This window comes from Lynx canadensis, chromosome C2, assembly GCF_007474595.2.
Source record: "Lynx canadensis isolate LIC74 chromosome C2, mLynCan4.pri.v2, whole genome shotgun sequence".
Taxonomy (NCBI): domain Eukaryota; kingdom Metazoa; phylum Chordata; class Mammalia; order Carnivora; family Felidae; genus Lynx; species Lynx canadensis.
Genome location: NC_044311.2, coordinates 120,402,430 through 120,426,743, shown reverse-complemented (window position 1 = coordinate 120,426,743; position 24,314 = coordinate 120,402,430). Strand labels below are relative to the sequence as shown.

The following is a 24,314-nucleotide window of genomic DNA, read 5'->3' as shown; positions in this document are numbered from 1 at the left end:
AGTAAGGGGTTGCTGAGACATGTAGCCCTTCATTGGACAACCAGCTTCTGAATTTAATATGAAATGGAGAACACTTTTTTCTTTTTTTTTTTTTTTTGGTAGAAAACTAGTCATCCTAGCCTCATCCATCCTTTGAAATGGAAAGATCTACCAAATCTAATGTATGATGGCATTTAATATGCGAATATTACTTCTTATTCCAAAACCAGATGATAGATAAATATATTAGCTCCTAGCACAATCCCCTCTGTCTAGTTTGGCTAATCACAAAAAAGCCCTGTGGATTTCACCTGTCCTAATTTTTCTGGGATCTCAGATATCACTAACAAATCAGAGTTCAGTACCCCTGCAGTCCTCATGGTGTGTTGCTACCAAAGCTCTCCCTATTCCCATCTTCTGCCTACATTTTACCTGTGAATACAGTGTGCCACTGCCACCTCTAGATCCAATTTGGATGGCAGTATATTGCTTTTATTTTGCCTAATGGGTTATTATAATATGAGATCCCTGGAGCTTAGTGGGTAAAGGATTGTTTACTTCAAAAGCAGCACTTATTTGGTGTTTGAAGGCTGTTCTTTTTTTTCTTTTCTTTTCTTTTCTTTTCTTTTCTTTTCTTTTCTTTTCTTTTCTTTTCTTTTCTCTTTTCTCTTTTCTTTTTCTTTTTTCTTCCAATAGAGAAATCCCAGAAAGTATTTGTATAGTACATTGTTCTAAGTGTGTTGAAGCATATACAAGAAAATACAACTTTATAGCAGATTACTTCTAAAACATGTAATTATGCAATTTTCTTATTCTCTTCTGCATTGGAAAGCTATTTTATGCGCTCTTATCTTTCATATTTTCTTCATTATATCAGTGAATCTTTCTAAGAGAGAGGCAGGTTCATTTTCACAGTATAGGTAGTTGGACTGCCTCAGTCTCCAAGGCCACGCCAAGCTGAAAGCTCAAAAGTCTAGGTCTCGGAGCTTCGTATGAAAGCTGTGGGGTCAGCAAGTACAGGAACCTTTGAAGCAGTGTATATCATGCTATGGGTTTCCCTTCTGAGAATTAGCAGGAGTAGTGTGTGTTCAGTGCTTTCTCTCTGGGTTTCAGAAGGCACCTCCACAGTGTATCTCATTTCAACCCAGCTACAAAGTAGAAATTCAAGGTCTCTACTGAACCATTATATTTAATGCAATCAAACACCATGTATTCTTTTATTGTAGATTTCACGTGATGTGTCTAAGTTGATGTATATTTTTTTCTCATCTCTTCAGTAAGTTTTGGAATATTACTTGTGTGGATTACTGGAAAAGAGTCCTTTTCTGTACTCACTCATAAAATCCTTTTATAAAATTAGCTTTTATCAGTCACTCCTCATGTGTCCTTGGCTTCCCAACTTCAATGATTTTAGGCGTGCATTGGATTTTTGTCCTACAGTATTTCAAATTTCCCCTCTTATTTATTTATTTACACAATTATTTATATATACCACAAATATACATAGAAGCCTATGTATTTATATAAATTATATGAACTTATATATGCAATCTAAATTTTTTTGTCTATATTATATATAATACTATATAATGTAATATAAGCATGTGAAATTTTTCACAAATTTTACACTTTAGATGTGACATATTAAGATATGTTATTGCTTCTTTTTTAACAATCACTGAATTTATTTGCCTTTTGCTAAAATTTGTCATAAGTAAAATTTGAGTGCCCTACATTTTTATACATTGATAGACTTCTGAAAGTTATCATATAATTTAATATGAATTAACACTTTTAATTTTTTTAATGTTTATTTATTTTTGAGAGAGACAGAGCGAGAGAAAGAGAGAGGTATGGGGAGGGGCAGAGAGAGAGGGAGACACAGAATCCAAAGGAGGCTCCAGACTCTGAGCTGTCAGCACAGATCCCAAAGCGGGGCTCAAACTCGTGAACTGCAAGATCATGACCTGAGCCAAAGTCAGATGCTTAATCAACTGAGCCACCCAGGCGCCCCAAATTAGCACTTTTAAAAAAACAATTTAGACAACTATGGTAAAGAAAAATCAAATTACATAATGTAAAGAAGAAAATTCAAGCAGTATAGGGAATGTTTCATTTTAAACTCAGAAAGTATAATGTCATCCTTCAAATTCTACGGGGTAAATTGTGATTTATTTTATTGCTCTGACATTCACTGCATTCCCATTAAATGCTTGATTTATGCAAGAAGATATTTTAGAAATAACATTCATGATCAATATTAATTTGCTGATTTTTCAGAGACAGTATTTACATTCTGAAAGAGTCACACTCCCCTCCTCCCCCACAGAAGGGGAAAAATTAAAGAAGGAAGCAAGATAAAGTTATTAAATTTTCAGTCATAAAATTAATTAGCTACGAAAAAATTAAGCACCTTTCATAGAAATCTAAACTTATTAATGAAATCTGTATATGATTATGCCTGAATTTCAAAAATATAAAAATGATTTTCTTAGATGTATTAACAGATTCCTAGATTTTCAAACTTTGTGTAATGTAGAATTTATTTTACCTAATAATAACATTGTCCTCTAAATGAAGGCAAATTTGTGAATATTTAATCCAAATTTCAGGCTTTGAGATGGACGGGTATTGCTACAAATGAGCACAACATAATACTGAGTCATTTTCTCTCCTTTTGTTACAGAAACTAATTCAAGGTTTTCACAAGGTATGGGGCCCTATAAAGTTACAAGATCACAAAGTACCAAAGGCTGGTTTCTCTATGTAATGAAGGCAGATGTTTTCCATTCCCAATGTACCTTTGTATATGCATTTCCATAATAGAATGACACATAATCTTCTTGTCTCTTTGATATAAATGCTCTATGAGAGTCACACCACATGGCTACATATGGTGGTTTTATAGTGGGAGTAAAAAATGGATTTCATATGTCTGTAAGGAGACCAATATATTGTAGGTTGTTGGAAAGAATGAGAGCTTACAGAAACAGTTTATTTCAAATACCACATCTTCTTTTGTTCTATGAATCCAGGCAAATAGTGAGCTGTATCATATTGTGAACTATATCAAATACTGAAAGATATATTCTCAAGGAAAATAAGAAATAATGTGACAAACACCTACAGAAATATTGTTTTGAAGAACAAACAAAAATCCCACCAACTTTTGTGGGAGATGGATGTTCCATGAGAGGGAGGTGTATGCAAAATGACTCTCAAAAGCCAAAAGAGTGTCAAGACTTAAGAAAAAAGCTAACAAATCCAGTTTGACAAGAAATGGCTTATTAAAGGGACTTAGAACAGGTCTTGGACAGCTGCAAGATCAGTAGATGGTCACAACCCCACCTCCCTTTAGACCTGCTTTTATGTCTTTAGAGGATGGGAGTACAGGCTAGGGGACCACCCAAAGGGGAATGTTTCCCTGTAGGTGTGTGTATCATAATCAAATCTCCCAGGTAGATTAAGGATTTTATGCCCCTAAACTGTACTTAAGGGTGTGGTTAAACAAAAGGAAAGAATGGATGTGTGTGTGACAGGCTGTGCTAAAGATTTCAGGTCACAGAACAGTCATTATGGTGCATTTGTCCAAAATGATGTTAGTCTGGTTCACACAATGGGGAAGAAAAGTTTTTTGTTTTTTATTTTTTGTTTTTTGTTTTTTTGTTTTTTTTTTTCTGTATAAGATCCTTGAAAATGTATATGAGAATTTTGTAATTTGTAAATTTTGATAATCATCTACTAGCAATCTTTCCTTATAAAACTACCGACATTGGACATTGAACAATATAATATATTAAATGCAGTTGAGTGGTGTTAATATTAAGATGAGGATTCTAGTAATCATGGTCTTTCTTCGCTAAATGAGGAGAATGTAGTTGCGCAGATGGCAGTATTTGAGCATTTTCAATATGTAATGAATCAGAATTTACGTTTATATATTATAATTTGTAAATTTAATTAATGATTAATTAAATTTAACTATTAATATAATTTATAAATTATATAAGCTTTGAGGTTTAAAAAAAAACTCTGAAGACCAAAGTTGCTAAAGTTGTATGTCCCTACTTTACTTGCAAGACATGATTTGTTGATGTGTCGCTACTTGTAATGGTATGTTTATTTGATGCGTTTTTCAAATGCAGACTATACTAAGTATGAAGATTGTTGGATCTTTTGACATTTTAGATCTGAATTTTATACACTTAGCTTCTGTTATGTTCTTATGCTATCTGACCAATGGTATATTCTTTTCTCCTTAACCCACTTTTTTGAAGAGAGAAATGCACCATTAATAAGAATGAAATGCCCCTAATTTTTATCTAGCAAGATGATATTAGGGAGACAGAATCATCTTATATAAGAATATTTTATGTATTGCAGTTTTATACACACACACAGACACACACACACACACACACACACACACACACACAGAGCAATGCACTATTTTCCTACTTTGTCCAAAGCAGATTTTGTCATTTAGAATTTCACCTTTTATCAACTAGACATGTATGTGTGCTTTTCCGTGACTTTGTGCTGCTCTCTCCCTAAATACTTGCTCTAGTGTTTTCATTCATTTGAGGAGAATACTAAAGCCTAGGAGAAAGAGAAACGATTTTGAAAGTATGTGCACTAATTTTCTAAAAATGAAATTTGAAACACAATTGATTATCTGAGTAGTTCTTATTGAATTTTAACTTATGTGACATAATCTTCAGCATAAAACTCAGTCAAACTAGATCTACATATTGAGCACAAAGTGTAATTCATATCAGATGATAAAATATGGATGAATAATACCATTAACAAAATTAAGGTGTAACTCATTATTTGAAAACACCTTTAAAATCTACCAAAATTTGTTAATACATGAAAGCATACATAGGGTATAATATAGCATGTAGTAATTCCTAATCACTGAAAGCAGGAATTAATTTGATAGAATACGTTTAGGAATTGAATTTATGATTGAATTTAATAAATGTTACTATTAAAAAATTTTCAAAAGTCACTTGGACATATTCTCCTGCAATGTGGGAAAGGCATATAAACATCCCTGCCAAGAGACCAGGCGGCCATTACTTGAACAACTCCTTTGGTAGAGTGTACTGTCTCATAAGTTTGCTCAATACAATTGTGAAGAGCTCAATAGATAAAAAGGCAGTCTCTATATTAAACCCAAATCAACTTCTTACTAGCTTCTAACATCCAATGGGTTTGACCAGAATAAATATGATATCCCACTTATGTGCCAATAACCCCTTCTACTCTACCTTCCATGTTTTCTTTTCCAGTGGAACCATCCCCAGATTAAGAAAAAAAAAAAAGTTGGAACTACTTTATTCTTTCTCAAAATGTAATATACAGATTATCAAAGAGGTGAATTAATATATACTGATAATATATGGGGTGAGGGGTATGTGTGCATGGTAGCAGCATTTTCCTTCTCAGGCAGTTATCTTAGTGAAGATTTATTTAGAATTCTCGAATAAGGACTTGACATTTTAGAGGATTTGATATTGTCTAAAGAAAATGTGGAATTGTTTCATCATTGGCTTTGAGTTATATTAGTTTAAAAAGACTTACAGAGGGGCGCCTGGGTGGCGCAGTCGGTTAAGCGTCCGACTTCAGCCAGGTCGTGATCTCGCGGTCCGTGAGTTCTAGCCCCGCGTCGGGCTCTGGGCTGATGGCTCAGAGCCTGGAGCCTGTTTCCGATTCTGTGTCTCCCTCTCTCTCTGCCCCTCGCCCGTTCATGCTCTGTCTCTCTCTGTCCCAAAAATAAATAAACGTTGAAAAAAAAAAAAGACTTACAGAATTTTATTTCAAATTGTTATCAGAATTGAAATTAATATTGCATATTCTATTTGGCAACATGTATACATATATGTACATAATTAATGTATGTTTACAATTAATACAAACCATCCTGAATATTTTTTATTCTAAAAGCTTTCTTTAGTGAATAATAGTAATTCACCTCCCACTTTCTAAAACTAGAGTCATGAGGGGTACCTGGGTGGCTCAGTTGGTTAAACATCTGACTTCTACTCAGGGCATGATCTCATGGCTCACGAGTTCAAGCCCCACATCAGGCTCTGTGCTGACAGCTCAGAGCCTGCAGCCTACTTTATATTCTGTGTCTTCCTCTCTCTCTGCCCCTCTCCCACTCATGCTCTGTCTCTCTTTCAAAAATAAATAAAAACATTTAAAAGTAAAAACTAAAATTAAATTAAAAAATAAAACTAGTCTCGGGGCCCCTGGGTGGCTCAGTCGGTTAAGCGTCTGACTTTGGCTCAGGTCACGATCTCACAGTTCGTGGGTTCGAGCCCCACGTCGGGCTCTGTGCTGATAGCTCAGGGCCTGGAGCCTGCTTCGGATTCTGTGTCTCCCTCTCTCTCTGCCCCTCCCCCACTCATGCTCTGTCTCTCTCTGTCTAAAAAATAAGTAAACATTAAAAAAAACATTTAAAAAAATAAAACTAGTCTTATGCTCATAGCTTAGAGGATGGCATAGTCAATAGAAAATAACTATACTGTTACTTTCATAGATCTTTCTTCTTTTCTAAATGTAAAGCAGTATTGAGGAGAACATTTTCAAGAGAATAGATTCATAATATTTTCATAATTTAGTATTTCAACAGAATTTTTGTTTCAAAATACAACAAAGTTATGACTATTTTAAATAAAGAGTGTTATCTACTGCTTTCCAACCTTCCTGGATATTTACGTTAATTTTTAGGTAGAAACATCAGTGCATACAGATATAGTGTTACAAGCAAGCCTACAGTAGCAAGGCAGAAACTAACTGCTCACTAATCTCTCTCCTTCCTGTGCAGACAGCTGGACTACATTTGTCAGCCTTCCTTAAAATATGGTCGTGGGCTTGAAAATGAAACGGGAGCTGAGGTAGTATATGCACTTCTAGGTGTCTATCATTAAAATTTCTGACACATGCCTCCTGGGGCTCACTTCCTCTCAAAAGATGTTCACAGTCAAAAGTTGAAGATGCAAGCTTATGCCCTAATACTTCTATAGTGTACATTGCCCTCTGCCAATAACCTTGAGCCATCCTTCATTGTTATGTGTTAAAGAAACTTCCTATTAATCTAAGCCATTCTACATCCAAAAGCAAATCCGTATTATAAAGACACTGTGTATGATGACATATAGATGGTTAGCCAGAGATACAAAAGAACATTTAAATGTATTTGCTTTGGCTTTACAGAGTTCTTTTTGCCATATGACACTGTCAAAGTAGGAGTAAAGTAGCTATCTATTTTTAAGAGAAGGAATAAGTTGTCATGGCTTGATTCCACAGATTTAGAAGGTATACAGGCATAGGTCACTATAGAGTATAGGATGGCAACTCTACTGCCTTAGATTTTTTAAATTTCAGTTACATAATTCAAATTATTTTATAACATAGAAAGAAATTTTTAATAGAGTCTTAAAAATGAATTTTTTGTTTGAATTGTGAAATATTTATTATATTTTATTTTTAAAATTTTGATCTCTACTAATGATATTTTGGTGTTAGGTAAGTAAGAACAAATTAATCTAATGATTTAGAACCTAAAAACCAAAAGCACAAAACTCCTTTTAAGTCAAATTTTACAAAATAAAAAATTATCAGGTACAAGGAATCTATGAGACATAAAATCTTCAGTCATTATCACGTTAAAATATGTCATTTCTTTGAGTATACTGTCCTTAGTTATCTTACTCTATGATAGAATTTGCCAGGTTCACCTGCCATTTTATACATTTTTACTTCCACTTGTTTACTCATTCACTTTCCCAATAGAGATAAAAGATTATATTTAAGTCATTATGTGATTTATTATGGGCAGTAGGAAACAGTCTCATCCATGATTAGATGTTCCAAGTGATGACCATATAGTAAGATAAATGGTACATGTCGGTACATAAATGCTGGACCATGTAATCTTCACTTTTAATCTCGTTGGCTCAACAAATGATTATTGAGCTTCATGCAGATTCCTGCCCTGGAAGAATAAAGGAAGACATGAACATAGTTGGAGGTGGACAGCATAGAGGAATTTATCAAGAAAATGATGTTAGTTAACTTGAATAAGTATGACCCTGAGACATGCAGAGGAAATAATAGGTAAAGCGGCACAGATTACTTACCATGTTTGAACACATGCTCTCACTTTTAAATTTTAGGCATTTTGAGGAAGGATAGGGAAATGGACTAGAAAAGTAGGAACTTATGTTATATGATGGACGGTTTAAATGTTATGTTATAGAAGAGATAATGGGGGGGGGGCGCCTGGGTGGCTCAGTCAGTTGAGCGTCCGACTTTGACTCAGGTCATGATCTCACAGTTCATGAGTTTGAGCCCCATGTCGGGCTCTGTGCTGACAGCTCAGAGCCTGGAGCCTGCTTCGGATTCTGTGTCCCCCTCTCTCTCCACCCCACCCTTGCTTGTACTCTGTCCCTCTCTGTCTTTCAAAAATGCATAAACATAAAAATATTTAAAAAAAAAAGAGATAATAGAGAAGGGATATAGGAGTGTTATGTCAGTGGTTATTATGATGGAGGCTTTAGGAACTTAGAGTGAAAGCGCTCCATTAGGACAGATCATGAGGAGGACACTGTGAGGAAGAGATGCAAGCCTCAGCAAAGACAAGAAGATTGGAAACTAGAAATGTCATGGAGCTTATATTTAGGCCTCAAACATATTAACAAATTTTCAATAGCCAAGTTCATTAATTATTAGTATATTTTATGTGTCACAAAATTTTGCTTTTTCTAAAGTTTCGTAAAAATAAACAAAGATGGGAATGAGAGTAGTGAATTTTTGTTTTTATACATTTGAAGTAAGAAAATCTGGGATTTAAAAATTTAAATTCCACCACTGGAAAAAACCTTCCTTCAAATAGTGATACAGTTTCCAGATTTATTGCTTGGGTTCTGTTCACATTTTCTATTCTAAAACTCCATTTACTATGGCTTCAGTAAAAATCCAGTCCAAGCTGCAACTTGGTATATGGAATATCAGCTCTGGAGCAATGGTTGCTTTTACCAATTTTCCAGAAGATTGATTTAGATCGTTTTGTGTTGTATGACCGTAAAGAACAAAACAGAAAAGGATTCACTGGCTTGATATTTTACTCGGTCTGTGTTAACTCCTTTATTTCTGTCCATAGTACAATTTTCAATTTCAATTTCAATTTTCAGTGAATTTTCATACTGATTATAAACACTATTTGATTATACTATTAACAAATAAAATATGTGGGCTATTAATAGAATAACACTTTTATAAAAATGAATACGTGTGACTAGATTTCCTTTTTACCTCTTTTACAATATCTTGAGGCATATTTTGATATCATACATGTCAACATACCAATCATAAGGTCTGACAAGAGTTAAGCCTTGGATCTGTGGCCCATTTGAAGACTATTAGAGCTTCTTTGACTTACATTTTCTTTCTGATTTATTAGGATACGGATTTAATTAGTAGAAAAATCATTTTGTTATATCAAAACATAGTTGACCTCCCTAAAGCTTTAATTCCTTGTTCTAATTCTTATCCTTGGGGATAGTAGAGAGTTCAGCTGAAAAAAACAGGGGTGAGCAGATTGCATGAGTCAAGTTGCTCAGTGAACAGTTCTAGAAAAATCAGTAGGGGAAAAGCAGAGTAGGCAGTTAGCCTGAGTCTAGGTGGACAATGTGCAGGGAGCAGACCTGTTGCAGAAGTTGGAAAACAAAGCAGAGTGCTGGTCTGGGCAACCTTAAAACAACAAAGTCAGAATCGTGGGAAGGAGTCTACTATCAGGCAGCAGGCAGCAAAATAAATTTGATATTGAATCAAAGGGAAGCATTCTTAGGTACAACTTTCCCATAGGCAGAACTCGGCTTATTGTATTCACACATCTAACTCTCTCTAGGAATCAAGTAGGGACCCTGGGTGGTAGGGACTTGAGCTGCAAAGAGAATGAAGGCTGTCACATCTATAGTTCTTGACATCCCATCATATTAGTGATGTTAAACTTCACAAAATGCGAGCTACTGGTTGGATGATTTATTTTTAAGGGGCTCCTGCGTGGCTCAGTCGGTTAAGCATCCAACTCTTGGTTTTGGCTCAGGTCATGATCTCACTGTTTCATGAGTTTGAGCCCCGCATCGGGCTTCTGCACAGCTGGCAGTCAGAGCCTGCTTGAGATTCTCTCTCTCTCTCTCTCTCTCTCTCTCTCTCTCTCTCTGCCCCTTCTCCACTCACATTGTCTCTGTCTTTCTCAAAATAAATAAATAAACTTAAATAAATAAATGTATTTTTAAAACTTGTAAATGTTTGTAGTGATTGTCTTGGCTAAAGTCCATGGATGTAGGAGAGTATGCTTTTGGAAACTTATGCTAAACATTGAGAATGTAAGTAGCCAAGATGACACTTGAAATTACTTCTGCCATCCTGATATAGATATTTTCCTTAGTAATTGTCTACAAAACATAGTTAATTATAACAATAAAGTCATTCAGTATACAATATCCATTTAGCATAAAAAATTTTCTAAAATGAAGTTAATGTATACAATTGTAGAATATTATATACAAAGGTTGATGGTCCACATATGAAATTAAATGCAATAAATTAATTACTTGCCATCTATATATCATGATATGTGTAAAGCCTCATGGAAAATACAGAGTGATATAAAATAATCCTTATTTAAGGAAGTTTTAGGTAAAATGAGAACTAGGGAAAATGCAAAAACAATGTGATTGTTTTGCTATATTTTAACAGTCTCTTAAAAGTGATTACATAACAAAATGTGTCTTTTTATCATTATTTAAGCACCATAAAGTGTGACATGAATTGTTTATTACTCACTGGAAAGCAACTAATATTTGAAAATGTTTCTGGCAAGAAGTTTGTGATCACCTCTATAAATAACATAACACTTAAGGAAGGAAAACTATTTTGCAAATATGCATAAATTATTATCAGGTTCTTAAATGAATAATGTCAGATAAATAAAATAATACTAATGTTATTTAGCTCATTTGTTTTAAAACTAATTAATATACAAATTATTAACTGTGACCGGAAACTTTTGTTAGAAATTAGTGTAAAATGTGACTAAAATCCTCCAAGTAATCGCCTTGGGAATTTTTATTTTCCCAACATGCATCCCAAATATTCATTTGTATGATTGATGAACCATTTAAAACCAATGGTATATTGGAAAAATAATTTTTTTCCAGCACTAAGTATTATTTAATAGATTCTTACTCATCGGTCAGTGCTTCTTATTTGCAGCTATGGTTAAATTCTCCAGAGCTCAGAGTTTTGAGCCATTAAATTACCTCATCAGTGGGTGGCACCTAATAGCTGATGAGGTGTGACCACAGAGTAGCCCACTTTCCCATCAGCTCTTTTTTTAATTTTTTTTTTAAATTTTTTTAACGTTTATTTATTTTTGAGACAGAGAGAGACAGAGCATGAAAGGAGGAGGGTTAGAGGGAGAGGGAGACACAGAATCTGAAACAGGCTCCAGGATCTGAGCTGTCAGCACAGAGCTCCACACGGGGCTCAAACTCACAGGGCTCAAACTCATGACCCCGAGACCATGACCTGAGCCGAAGTCAGACACTTAAACGACTGAGCCACCCAGGCGCCCCAATGTTTATTTAGTTTTGAGACAGAGTGTGAATGGGGGAAGGGCAAAGAGAGAGGGAACACAGAAACCAAAGCAGGCTCCAGGTTCCATGCTGTCACTACAGAGCCCAATGCAGGGCTCGAACTCAGGAACCATGAGATCATGACCTGAGCCAAAGTCCAACACTTAACCAACCAACTGAGCTACCCCGGTGCCCCCTAATTAGCTTATTTTTAATCTCTGTGGTGTGTGAGCCATTGCCTTTTATTCTTTTATTGCACATAGTCATTTCTTCTCTTCAATTATTCCTAGGGTAATGTTAAAAAATATTTTAATGAGATCTTTGAGTTTTTATTAAGTTATTTACATAACGATGAACATCTTGTGATCTTAAAAGCATTGTTTTTTAAAGATTGAATTAACTTCAACTAATAATATCACAATTCTTTATTTAGGTTCGCTATACATTTGGGACTTACTATGTGGAAAAGTTAAATAATATGGATATTCTCTGATTAGCTACTGCTTTTTGTGTTCACTTGAAAACCATAAGCTAACATGGCAATAGCTTCAGAGATCACTCATTCAGTATTTCAAATCATTTTCCAATGAACTATCACTTTGTTAAAAATTTTCATAGCATGATGTTTCTAGTTCTTTTATGCTCAACAGTGTCTAAACGGGACACTTTTTTTCTTCTTTTTTTGGCTTCTCTCCCATAGGGGAGCCTGTGGAGATATATTCAAGAGGACTTCCTGGTTCAGTTCTTTTTCACTCTGCTCTTATCATATACAGACAGAGTATGGTTCTCAGTTTCATTTCAATAGCCATTCACTGACTACCTCCTGTGCAGATAGTGATGGTGCAGGGCGCTGAGATGGGGAAGACAAGGCTTCTGCTCACAGGGAACCCACTGAGTTATAGTATATCCCTCTTTGGACTTTTAAAGGCTTTCCTTTATTCTTTCATACTAGAAATGTTATACAGTAAACTGCAGATGACATCATAAGCGTTTACAAACTTGAAAAGATAAATACTACAGAGACACGATTCATTTAAAGTCTTCAGTCCAATGAGAATCTCCTTAGGCAAATAAATTATCAAGGAAATTTACACAATAAATAGTCCCTTTACTCATTGTGTCAATTTCTTGGTTCTTGGAATTATGTTTTCAGGTTTTGAATATGTATTTATATATTTCAATACCCTAAACCATATTCCTTATACTTCCACTCAATTATTATGATCTCTGCCCAACACTCCGCAGACGGGCACTAATTTGAGTGACTTGTCTAGGTTCCTATGGTTAATCAGGGAAAGAGTTTACATTAAAATGCGGGTGTTCTGCAGAGCCTAGTTTTCAGTCAGGCTGGTAGGAATCATGTAAAAAGTCAAAATATTATACAACTTGGTAGGCTAAATCAATGGGGACACTTCAGACACTAAAATATTCAGGTTCTCATCAGGATTCTAAACTCAAAATATCTTAATATATCATCGTAGATTTACTTTAAGGGACTGTACATACTACATGAAGTCATTTAGTTCAACTCATAATCAAAGATGAAAGTAAATCAGGAATTATTATCCACAGGAAATGTAAGCTCCTAAAGCATGCTTTTTAATTCACAAGTCATTGCTTTTAGCTTTACTCCAAGCCAATGGCCTAAATATTAAAGATTTATATTTATGTATATTGAATAATGCAGTTTGACTTTGGTGATGTTATACAGTTTCCACAGTCTGACCAAAAAACAGTTAAATTTATTTTGCTAAGATTCACTGAAAATTGTAAGCTCTGTCTCTCTGTCAGTGGGAACTGTGTTAGAAGAAATGAAATTGAACACAGGGGGTAAGTAACAAGTTTTACCCATATAACATCATGGCAGAAACCTTAGGCTTTCCCTTTTGGTGACCTCTTTTGTGAAGAAACAAGAAATATGTGATAAATATTTTTCTTAAGTAAATCACAGCTTTGAAAGTGGTTGATATAGCCTGAGGTCTTATTGGGGAAATAACGAATCTGTGTCCCACTGTTTTCTTCTGGCAACTGAACAATGTATATGTGTGTATATATATATATATATATATATATATATATGTGTGTGTGTGTGTGTGTGTGTGTGTATTAGTGCATGTTAGGAGATAGATTATGAAATAGACATTTTTTTTTAAAAATGTCCACTGTATCTTAATGGAATCACAAATACAAACATAATCAGACTTGCCTTATGTTTCATATTCAATATTCAATTACAAAAATATTTGTAAGCATATGCCTCTTTATAGAATTAGAGTTAATAAAGAATGGTAGCAGAGGGACTGAAATCATTAAGGTGTGTGTTATTTGAGTATCTGGGAGGATGTTTTATTTTTTATAAATATATTTAAAATCATGAAAATTTAGAATTATCCCAAATATTACATACTGTATTATTGCCTGCTCCTTTCACAAAACATATAGGGAATGTACAGGCAATTCAAAAATATTTGGCACTTGGGATTCCCCTCTTGCTCTGTGGCAAATGTGTATAATAAATTTTAAGCTTTGATATCCTGACCACTCCCCTATTCCTTCAAATGTACATAAAAATTTTTAATTGAGTTTTTATTGTAGATTCACACACAGTTGTGTGAAATAATAGAGAGATTTCATCAACCCTTGACCTGAATAACATCTTGCAAAGATATCACAACTAGGAAACTGACATTGATATAGTCGACCAATCTTATTTGGGTTTCATCAATTTTACATGTACTCATCTGTGGGTGTGAGTGTGTGTGTGTGTGTGTGTGTGTGTGTGCACGCATGTGTATTTAGTCTTTTAAATTTTATTTCATGTGTAGTTTCATGTATCCATCACCACAGCCAAAATACAAAACGGTTTCCATCACCACAAGGATCCCCTTGTGCTATCCTTTTATAATCATATCCATGTCCCTCCCCTCCCTTCTACCCCTTACTATCCTTAACCCTTGGTAAACACTAATATTTCTAACTTTAAAATTTTATTATTTCAAGACACTATATAAATTGATTTTATGTGTATTTATAGAGTTTTTGAGTGTATTACTTTGTATATTTTCTTAGTATTTGCTCTGGATTGAAATACGTACATGATTTACCACAGTCTACAAGTAGCAACAGTTTACCATTTTGAGTAAAGTATGGAAATCTTACTTCTTTTAGACTCCTTTGTCCTGCCCACTTTTTACTTGTCTTGAGTATTCCTTCTATATTTGCTCAACATTGCATCAATTGATGTTGTAGTTTTTGTTTCAAACATCATCTAATGGAGACAACTCAAGAGAAGGATAGTCTATATTGTATTTACCCATATTTTTGTTCTTTTAGTCATTCCTTCTTCCTTTCTGATACTCCAAGATTTTTTTTTCTGTCTAAAGAACTTAACTTTTCAAGACAGATCTGCTAGAGAAACGTGTTCTTAGTTTTCCTTCTTCTAAGAATATACGTATGTCCTTTTGATTCCTGAAGGTTAGCTTCCCTGAATAAGAATTCAGTCTTGGTATTTCTTTTCTTTCAGCACTTAAGTAATGTGCCACTCCCTCTGGCCTCCATAATTTCAAAGGAGAAATCTATTGTCATTTAGATTGATTTTCTCTTGTAGGTTATATGTCTTTCTCTCTGGCTGCTTTAGATTTTTTTTTTTTTTTTTGTCTTCCAGTTTAATTTTGATGTACCTGGATATAAATTTCATGGGGTTTATCATATTTGAGATTAGTGTGTCTTATTGATTCTGTATATTACATTTAAGTCTTTTGGAAAATTTGCAGTTTGGGACCATTATTTCTTCCAAATATTCTTTCAGCCCCAATCTCTTTCACTTATTTGAAACTTGTATGGTACCAATATTGAAGATTTGGTTATCATCCCACAGGTCTCTGAGGCCCCCTTCTTTTTTTTTCCCTCCAATCTATTATTTTCTTATTATTCAAATTAATTATTAATTATATTGCCCTATCTTTAAGTTTACTAATACCATTCTCTGTCATCTCTACTGTACTGTTAAGCCAATTTAGTGAGTTTTTATTTTGGTTATTGTATTTTTGTCTTCTCTAATTTTCATCTGATTCTTTTTTATCATTTCTTTGCTGAGATTTTCTATTTTTTGTTTCAAGATAACTACTAATTGCTGAAGTATTTTTATGATGGCTTTTTTCAAGTTATTTGTCAGATAATTACATTTGTTTCAGCTCAGTGTTGGCGGTGTTTATTGATTATTTTTCCCCCTCAAGTTATGATTTTCCTGGTGTTTGGTGTAACCGGTGATGTTTTTATTATACCTGGACATTCTAGCTATTATGTTAGACTCTGTATTCTATTTTAATTTTCTATTCTAGGAGGCAGTCACCTTGTTTAGGTTTAGCCATAGAGGTCCTGCCTTACATTTTCAGGTCGTGGTTGAACCAACAATTGACTTTCCAGAGCTAAAGGGTGTTATTTGGTCAGCTTGAAGTGCATATTTCTACTAGGGGTTGACCTGGTCCCCACTGTAACCACCTAAAGAGGCAGAGGAGCTTCCATAGGTCAGGCTGCCTAATGGCTCCAGCAGGGGTATGTGGTTCTCTAGCACATAGGAAGATCACTTTAAGGGCTGAGTACTTGTCAGAGATGCATCACTTCTCTTCCCCTGCTGCCCAGTTGATCACTGTCTCTAGGCAGTGAAGGGGAGTCTCCAGCCCAGTGGGGAAAAAAATTGCTTTCCATGGCCACTTGTAGTTAGTGACACTCCCACTTGATTCCCCCTGCAGCTAGCCCAATCTTTCCCAAAGATGCTGGCAGGACTTGCATTTGATATGTGATTAAAAAAAAAATTAGTCTGCCTAGGCTACCTTCTGTTGCTAGGTTGTCCTTGGGAAAAGCCAGGCCTCCATTGCCTTTTATTATTGGTTGGGGAACCACTGAGTTGCTCCTTAGATCTTAGTTTCCCTAACCAGTGCTCTTTCCTCTGAGTCCTCCTTTAGTTGTCTCTTGCTTAATTCTGAGCTTATAGCTGTACTTAGTTGGAAATATAATAATATTTAAAGCTTTTAATGTTTTTCCCAAAATGAATCAAGAGGAGCATGCTAAGAGATCTTCTGTGAAAAAAAAAGTAAATAAATTAAGCAAATAAATAAATAAATAAATAAATAAATAAATAAATAAATAAATAAATAAAGTTCTGTGGTAGAAAAGGTGGCATGAACCAAAGAAATATACTAAAAATATTTAGCAAAGGTGGTACAGTAGAGGTACCAACCAGGGCAAATTTAAACATTCAGTACCTTACAGGTGTTTTTCAGCTGAAAGTCAGCTCTGGTTGAAAGGAACTTCAACAGGTTTCTCTATTGTAGAGAAAATGCGCTTAATATGCTAATGTGAATTGTTGGTCTCTTGGAAGGAATGCAGCTATCACAGTTTTCCCAAATTTATCTGTGCATAGAAATGAAACCTGTTTATAGTTTTTTTAGATACTAGGATTCCATGAAAGCCTGTGGAGGAAAGCCCTTATTATCACCACCGACATCTACCTCATCTGAAGTATTGTACCAGATGCAATCATTTAATTAAAAAGTTATTTCTGAGAACATTAAGGAACACCTAATTCTACTTTGATTTTTTAAAAATCTGATAAAATATTTCCATACATTTAAAGCTTCCTTTAATCTGTATCAGGAAATAAGATTTAGATGAGATGTATGGCCAAAGACAATATTTATTATGTTATGCTAAAAATATTTAGTCTAACAGTACTGACTTTTTCTAATGTTGCTATTTGCATTTTCAATGTTTTCTCTTTCCAGCTTTAAGGGATAACAGGATTGAGCTGGTTCGAGCTTCCTGGCATGAATTAAGTATCAGCGTCAGTGATGTGTCTCTCTCGGATGAAGGACAGTACACTTGTTCTTTATTTACAATGCCTGTCAAAACTTCTAAGGCCTATCTCACTGTTCTGGGTAAGTACAAGGAACTAACACTATGTGATCGCAAGCTACAGCAACATGAGTCAATAACAAATATATATTTTGAGGCTCATATTAATAGATATAGTTTAATCCCTTTTCTGCTACATTATAACAAGAGGCATTTAAAAAGTCAATCACTTGCCCCATTTTAGAAAGAGACAAAGTGAGGTGTAACAGTTTGTATGGCTTCCCAAGAGCATCCATTTTGTTTCTTAGTGAGCAATACATACCAGGATATTGTGTACCTGGTGATCCTTTAATAAAATAACAGAATAATGATAATGAATTCAGCGTGTCTATAGAGTGGTCCTACATTTAATTGTGCAAGTCATTTGAGAGGGGCCTTCTCTAATCCTTATAGCTTTCAAATATGACTTCTTTGTTTATATTGATGCATTTAAATGACCCTGACATTTCTGTGTCTTATCTTTTAATTTTATAGTTTTCTAGATTCTTAAGTGAAGTACATAATGTCAATCTATATGTAACTTGTAGCTTCTCTGTGGTTTTATTTTCTAAACACTGGGCCTTTTCCCCAAAGGTTAAAGTGACACCAAAAAGCATTACATTCATAGAGATTCAGAGGAAATAAAGTTGCAGCAAAGAGCTCTCTGTGATTCCGCAGAAGTCATGGCCCAATCAGTTGAGATTGCTGCAGTTCATTGAAACACACCTGCGTACTGTTAGAGGAGTTTAAGGATTGATTTTTTTTTTGGGGGGGGGGGGCCTAGCTTGCCTGCTTTTTTTATAGATAAAGGCATAACATTGCATATAAAAGAACTAATGCATGCTGTTCTCTTAGGTAGGAATATTAAAGTTAATCCAGCTAGTGAATTGGTTTTGTACCTGCGATGTGAAATATGTTTCTTTGCAAGTCCCACTGGGACTATTTTATAAAAGTCTTCATCAGCTTGCCACTACAGACAAAATATATCCACTAAAATGGAATATTTCAATATAATAACTGCCTAAGGTTAACGTATTGTTCTGTAGAGAGCCACCTTGAGACCCCAACAATAGACAATGGGTTGATTTCAGCTTATTAAATGATGGTATGGCATAGATTAAAAGAAAGCATATGAATGTGAACAGAAAATAATCCAACTAATTGGAGGATGTTGACCTGTCACTTATCATTGTTGTTCTTGTTATTGTTTTAATATGCATTTCTCTTATTGGTGATTTCCAACATTCTTACATTTTATTCTTTTCAAATTGAATTAAATAGTACAATAAAGATATTTCAGTCTGCGTTTATTACTGAATGATTTTAAAAGAAATGTTAATAAACTTCTATGGCAACAAGAGAATATTATTACCCAAGAAATATGACATTTTCTATTATTTAAATCATCCATGTACTATCTCTGCATATTAGTTATCTGCTTAGCCATTGGATGACTTGGACTAGAAAAGGTAGTAGTGGTTAGCATTAAAGATAATTTACATCATGCCTCACAAAACCACTATTGCATTTCTAATACAAATGACTTCAAAACCCTCTGTGTAAGAATCAGAAAAGTATTGTTGCAGTTATTGATAAATCTCTTATTCTAAAATGCATTTTTGAACAAAGTACATAGAGGATAATAATATCTTTTTAAGCCTTAAGAATTATGAAATCAGGAATGCAAGGTGCTCTTTTATTTAAATCACAATATGCTAAGGAATAAAGAAATGTGCTTTGTGGATTTTTTCTCCCATTGCAAACAATTTACCTTCTTAAGTCCTTATACTGATAAGTCTTAAGACATGCTGCATGGCTGTTTTTGAGATTTACAAAGAGTATTTTTTGCAGGTAAAACTTTAAAAGCTACTTCGAACTAAATGCATTTTAAATGCTTTCTGGGTAACACACACACACACGCACGCACGCACGCACGCACGCACGCATATATTAGTTCCCCACCTCACCCCCATCTGGGATTTCATCTTCCACAGTTTAAGTTACACATGAATAACCTCAGTCTGGAAGCAGGTGATCCTCCTTCTGACTTCTTGTTGGGCCAATAGTAGCCTCACGTTACAGCACAATGCTTACAACATTCATCTCACTTCCTCTTATCACATAGGCATTTTAACTTCTCACATCCACACAAGAAGGGTAAGTATAGTACAATATTTTACAAGAGAGACTACATTCACATAACTTCTGTTTTGGCATATTGTTATAATAGTTCCATTTCATTATTTATCATTGCTAATCTTTTACTATGCCTAATTTATAAATTAAAATTTATTATAGGTATATATGGATAGGAGAAAAAAATAGCTTATATAGTGTTCAGTACTATCCACAGTTTCAGCTCCGCTGAGGGTCTTGCAATGTCTCTCCCTCAAATAACCAGGGTGGCGGGAGGGGGGGCAGGGAACTACTGAATATACATATGTATATGTGTTTGTGTAGAAATACACAATTTTATATCTCTCTATATATTATAGAGATATTTTAAGCAGTTTATTTTATTATATAACACTTTGTTATTTTCTATTGAAGTTATTGTTAATTAACAACCCATTCTAGCTTTGTGAAAGTAATAGTCATAAGGATGAATCAGCTCTGGAGACTGATGTTCCCTCCATTTGCTTAAATTTCAGGTGTTCCTGAGAAGCCTCAAATTAGTGGGTTTTCATCACCGGTTATGGAGGGAGATTTGATGCAGCTGACTTGTAAAACATCTGGTAGCAAACCTGCAGCTGATATAAGATGGTTCAAAAATGACAAAGAGATTAAAGGTAAATAACAGAAAAAGTTCCCCAAGTCACAATTTATGTGCTGAAACTGGTATGAAGTGTTAGATGCGGGACATTTTACATTTTCTTTTTCAAACCATAGTCACTCTCTGATTAAGTGTAATTTAAACCAGATTTATGCATTTCTTAAATTAGGTAACTCTGGAAGGTATATCAATACAATCTCTGTGTGCCCCATTTTCCTCTTATGTATAACAAGTCTAACAATAATATATACATCATGGAAAAGTTGGAGAAATTAAGGAGTTATGTATGAAAACGACAAAGATTCATGCGTGGCAATAGTGAACACTAAGTACATGTTAGATGCTATTATTTCCAAACTCCTCTATAGTATTTAGATTACAGACAGAAATTCCTTGAATTATGTCTTCAATTTGTTGATTTTTGGAATTACAAAGTTCTGAGGATAAACTTGGCTAAACATCAATAACTGATTACTAGTAGTTCCTACAGGGGGTAAAAACTGTACTTGTCTCAGAAAAAATGCACAGTAATTTAAATATTAAGTAGAGCTCTGCTCTTCATACAACTAAATTTACACACACAAACACACACACACAACCTTTAGATGGGAAATAAATTTATAGGGGAGATGCCTCGTGAGGTTAGTAGTGGTGTTTATTTGTTTGTTGTTTGTTTTTCCCCGTGACAATACAGGTATCTTGGACCTGATGTCACATGCACATTAAAATCCAAGAATTACTGGGGCGCCTGGGTGGCTCAGTCGGTTAAGTGGCCGACTTTGGCCCAGGTCATGATCTCGCGGTCCGTGAATTTGAGCCCCGTGTCGGGCTCTGTGCTGACAGCTCAGAGCCTGGAGCCTGTTTCAAATTCTGTGTCTCCCTCTCTCTCTGACCATCCCCTGTTCATGCTTTGTCTCTCTCTGTCTCAAAAATAAATAAACGTTAAAAAAATTTAAAAAAAATCCAAGAATTATTTATGATGATTGTTAAAAATGTTTCCTATGTGCATAGTAATAATTTATGTATTATTCTAAAGGTAACCCGCTAGGAGATTGGTTTATGCAAACCACTCCAATTATTTTAATTTGTAATTCAAATATCTTATCTTAGATTAACAATAATTCTTACTAATGGGCATGCTGGCCCAGCAGATATGATAATACAGTATAAGATTATATTGTATAGGGCTCTACATTATATAGAGATAATTATTATATAAGGTATTATATAATATAGGATTGTCTCTATTACTAAGAAATTAAAAGGTTTATGATCTATTTAGTTATCTTCTTTTCTATTTTAATTACTCTTTGTGTATATTTTTCTCCAAACAAGGACTTACTTGTAATTTATCACTAATCACTACTTTTGTTTCAGAACTTCTATTAAATACATTTTCTCAAACAAATTTTGCAAAAATACAAGCCCACAAGACACAAGTTAGACACGTTGCTATGCTAAGTTAAACTTTCAGGTTAGTATAAAGCCTGATCATATATTCTGCCAGCACTCAGGAACACCCATTCTAATACTGCCTTTAGGATATGTTTGTTATGTCCTAGACTTGGTTAGATCTTTGCTAAATGGACCATCTACACTGCTTTTAGAGTTACCATACTATGACAAAGATCTCATCCAGCCACTTTTCTGTTTAAGCACTTCTGATCAAAAGCCATAATCTGTACAATAAATTTTAAATCTGACTTCCTCGGCCTAGGAGAAAGCTCCAGTCAGTTCTTGAGGACTCTCCTTTGATTGCTATATTACCTACATTAATTCTGACATAGTTTGTTGGTTCTTCTCAATTTCTTAGCATTTTGTTTATTTTGAGGGTTTGTCTCATATTCTCATGGAGGTCAGAGACTAACATACGAGTACTTCATTAATGTTGATTGACTGTTTTTAACATTATAGCTGACAGGAATTCTATATTGTACTCAAATTTTAGAAAATGCTTTATTTTTTGACAAGTATGGCTTATGCGCTGAGTGCCAAACAGATTTGATTACATCTTAGATAAGGGGGAGACTTTTGTTTATATGTAAAAACATGAAAAGTTTGATCTTATAAACATCATACTTGAAAATCATCGGGTCAAAAAAAAAAAAGAAAAGAAAGGAAACAAAATCATCTGAGTCAAGACTAGAAAAAGAAATCAAGACAAAAACCATATACAGAATATGGTTCTGTGCTACATTCAGAAGTAGTGAGGCCTCCTTTATTTCTGTATTCTCCGATGTGTGGCCATCATAGAGCACTTACTATGCCTAAACTTGCATTCATCTCTATCACTTTTTATTTTTTATAATTCTTTTTTTTTTTTGCATGTTGATACAGTTTGTCTTCACAATTATATGGTAGACTTGCTGAGTGCATTAAACTATTTTTATAGGTGTATGTGCAAATATGCGGTATGCAGTACTCTGCACTGAATGCATTCATTTCTCGTGCTGTCCTCTAGATATGCTCAGTGAACGTTCACTCTAAAATCCCTCAGTAAACACTCCTCACTGAAAGGACCATTCCATCCTTATCTTGCACTCCTGTCTTTTCAGAGATCAAAATCTGACTTCCTATTACCACTTAACAATTTTTACTATAATATCACTTGACACTTTTTAAAGACAATCCCTGGTGAAAGCAATAGGAAAAGATAAGCTAATCAAATCAAATCAAATTAAATTGAATAAGAAATTGTTAAAATGCTTCCTGATTACTAAGAATTCTATAATGCATGAGTTAAGAACCAAATGAAGAAAATAAGAACTTTGACCTGGACATATTTAAGATACCTTTAGGGATGATAAACAAGTTGTGGAGAATGTTTCCCTCTACAGAGGAATGTGTAACTGATGTAAATCCTAGTTATTACAGTCAATAGAGAAGATTATTTTCTTATGTTTAACTAAACATTGGCCAGTTCAGCATACTGACATTGTGTTACGTTTCAGACTATATAAAATGGATATGACTTCTGAGTTCAGACTCTATATAATGGATATGACTTCTGAGAAAAATGAGTCATTTTTCTGTTTTTTTTTTCTTTTTCCTCCATCATAATCTAACATATGAATATAATTTCCAAGTTTCTGTATAAAAGTTGTTTGATTATGGAGCACTGGTTCTCAAACTTTAGCTGGTATCATCACCTATAGGGCCTATTCAATCTCAGATTATATGGCCCTGCCCCCAGATTTTCTGATGAAGTAGGACTCTATTGGAACCTGAGAATATGTTAGCACTGGGTTACTTACATGTGTGAGTGATGTTGATGCTCCTGTTTGGAACTGAGTTGGTATAGAGAACTTAAACTTAAGAACTTATATAAAAGTCTTGCCTCTGTCTCTGAACTTCAGTTTTCTCACATACTAGTGAGGATTATAATGTTTTCCTAAACGTCCTATTGCAAGGATTTTTTGAGCCAATATGTGTAAAGTGTTTTCACAATATGAGGAATCACTGAAACCATTTTAGATGTTATTATTATTACTATTATTATTATTATCTTCAGCAAACCATGATTAATGAGTTGTAGCAGTCCCTGAATTTGTCCTAGAAATATAAACAAGTAAAACAAAATCATTCCTTTAGGGTATTCACATTTAGATGCTGGACATATAAATCTAAGATTTAACAGGTATAGTAATAGATACATGAACTGGCTCTAGATTTTGCACCAAAAAAGAAGCAGGGATCAGCCCCACTTTGTGGGAGAGGTAAAGACTTAACAACTCATTGATGAATAACAGGCACTCAGTAAATAGCTGTTAAATGAATAAGTAGATCTTAAACAATGAATCAAATTCATCATAGGGGATGTGGGTGAAGGTAGGTGGTAGAGAATTCCAAGCAAAGAAACCATGTACTTCTGTGGAAAGAAAGCACTGTTTGAAGTAACCATGAAACTTTCTGTGTGATACAGATATGAGAGGTAAACAGGAAGTTCAGTCTTGGAAAATCTTTTATTCCATATTAAAGAGTTTGGAATTTATTCTGTAGGCAATGATTGAGACTTT

The 24,314-nt window shown here is 34.4% G+C and overlaps 1 protein-coding gene across 1 annotated transcript in view; it reads left to right on the top strand.

The window, feature by feature from the left end:
• Positions 1-24,314, top strand: part of CADM2 (cell adhesion molecule 2) — a 1,081,856-nt gene that overhangs the window by 876,143 nt on the left and 181,399 nt on the right. The window contains exons 3-4 of the mRNA XM_030329992.1: positions 17,417-17,569; positions 20,177-20,314. Coding sequence (XP_030185852.1) covers positions 17,530-17,569; positions 20,177-20,314 — 178 coding nt within the window. The 5' untranslated portion in view covers positions 17,417-17,529. The remainder of the gene's footprint in view (positions 1-17,416; positions 17,570-20,176; positions 20,315-24,314) is intronic.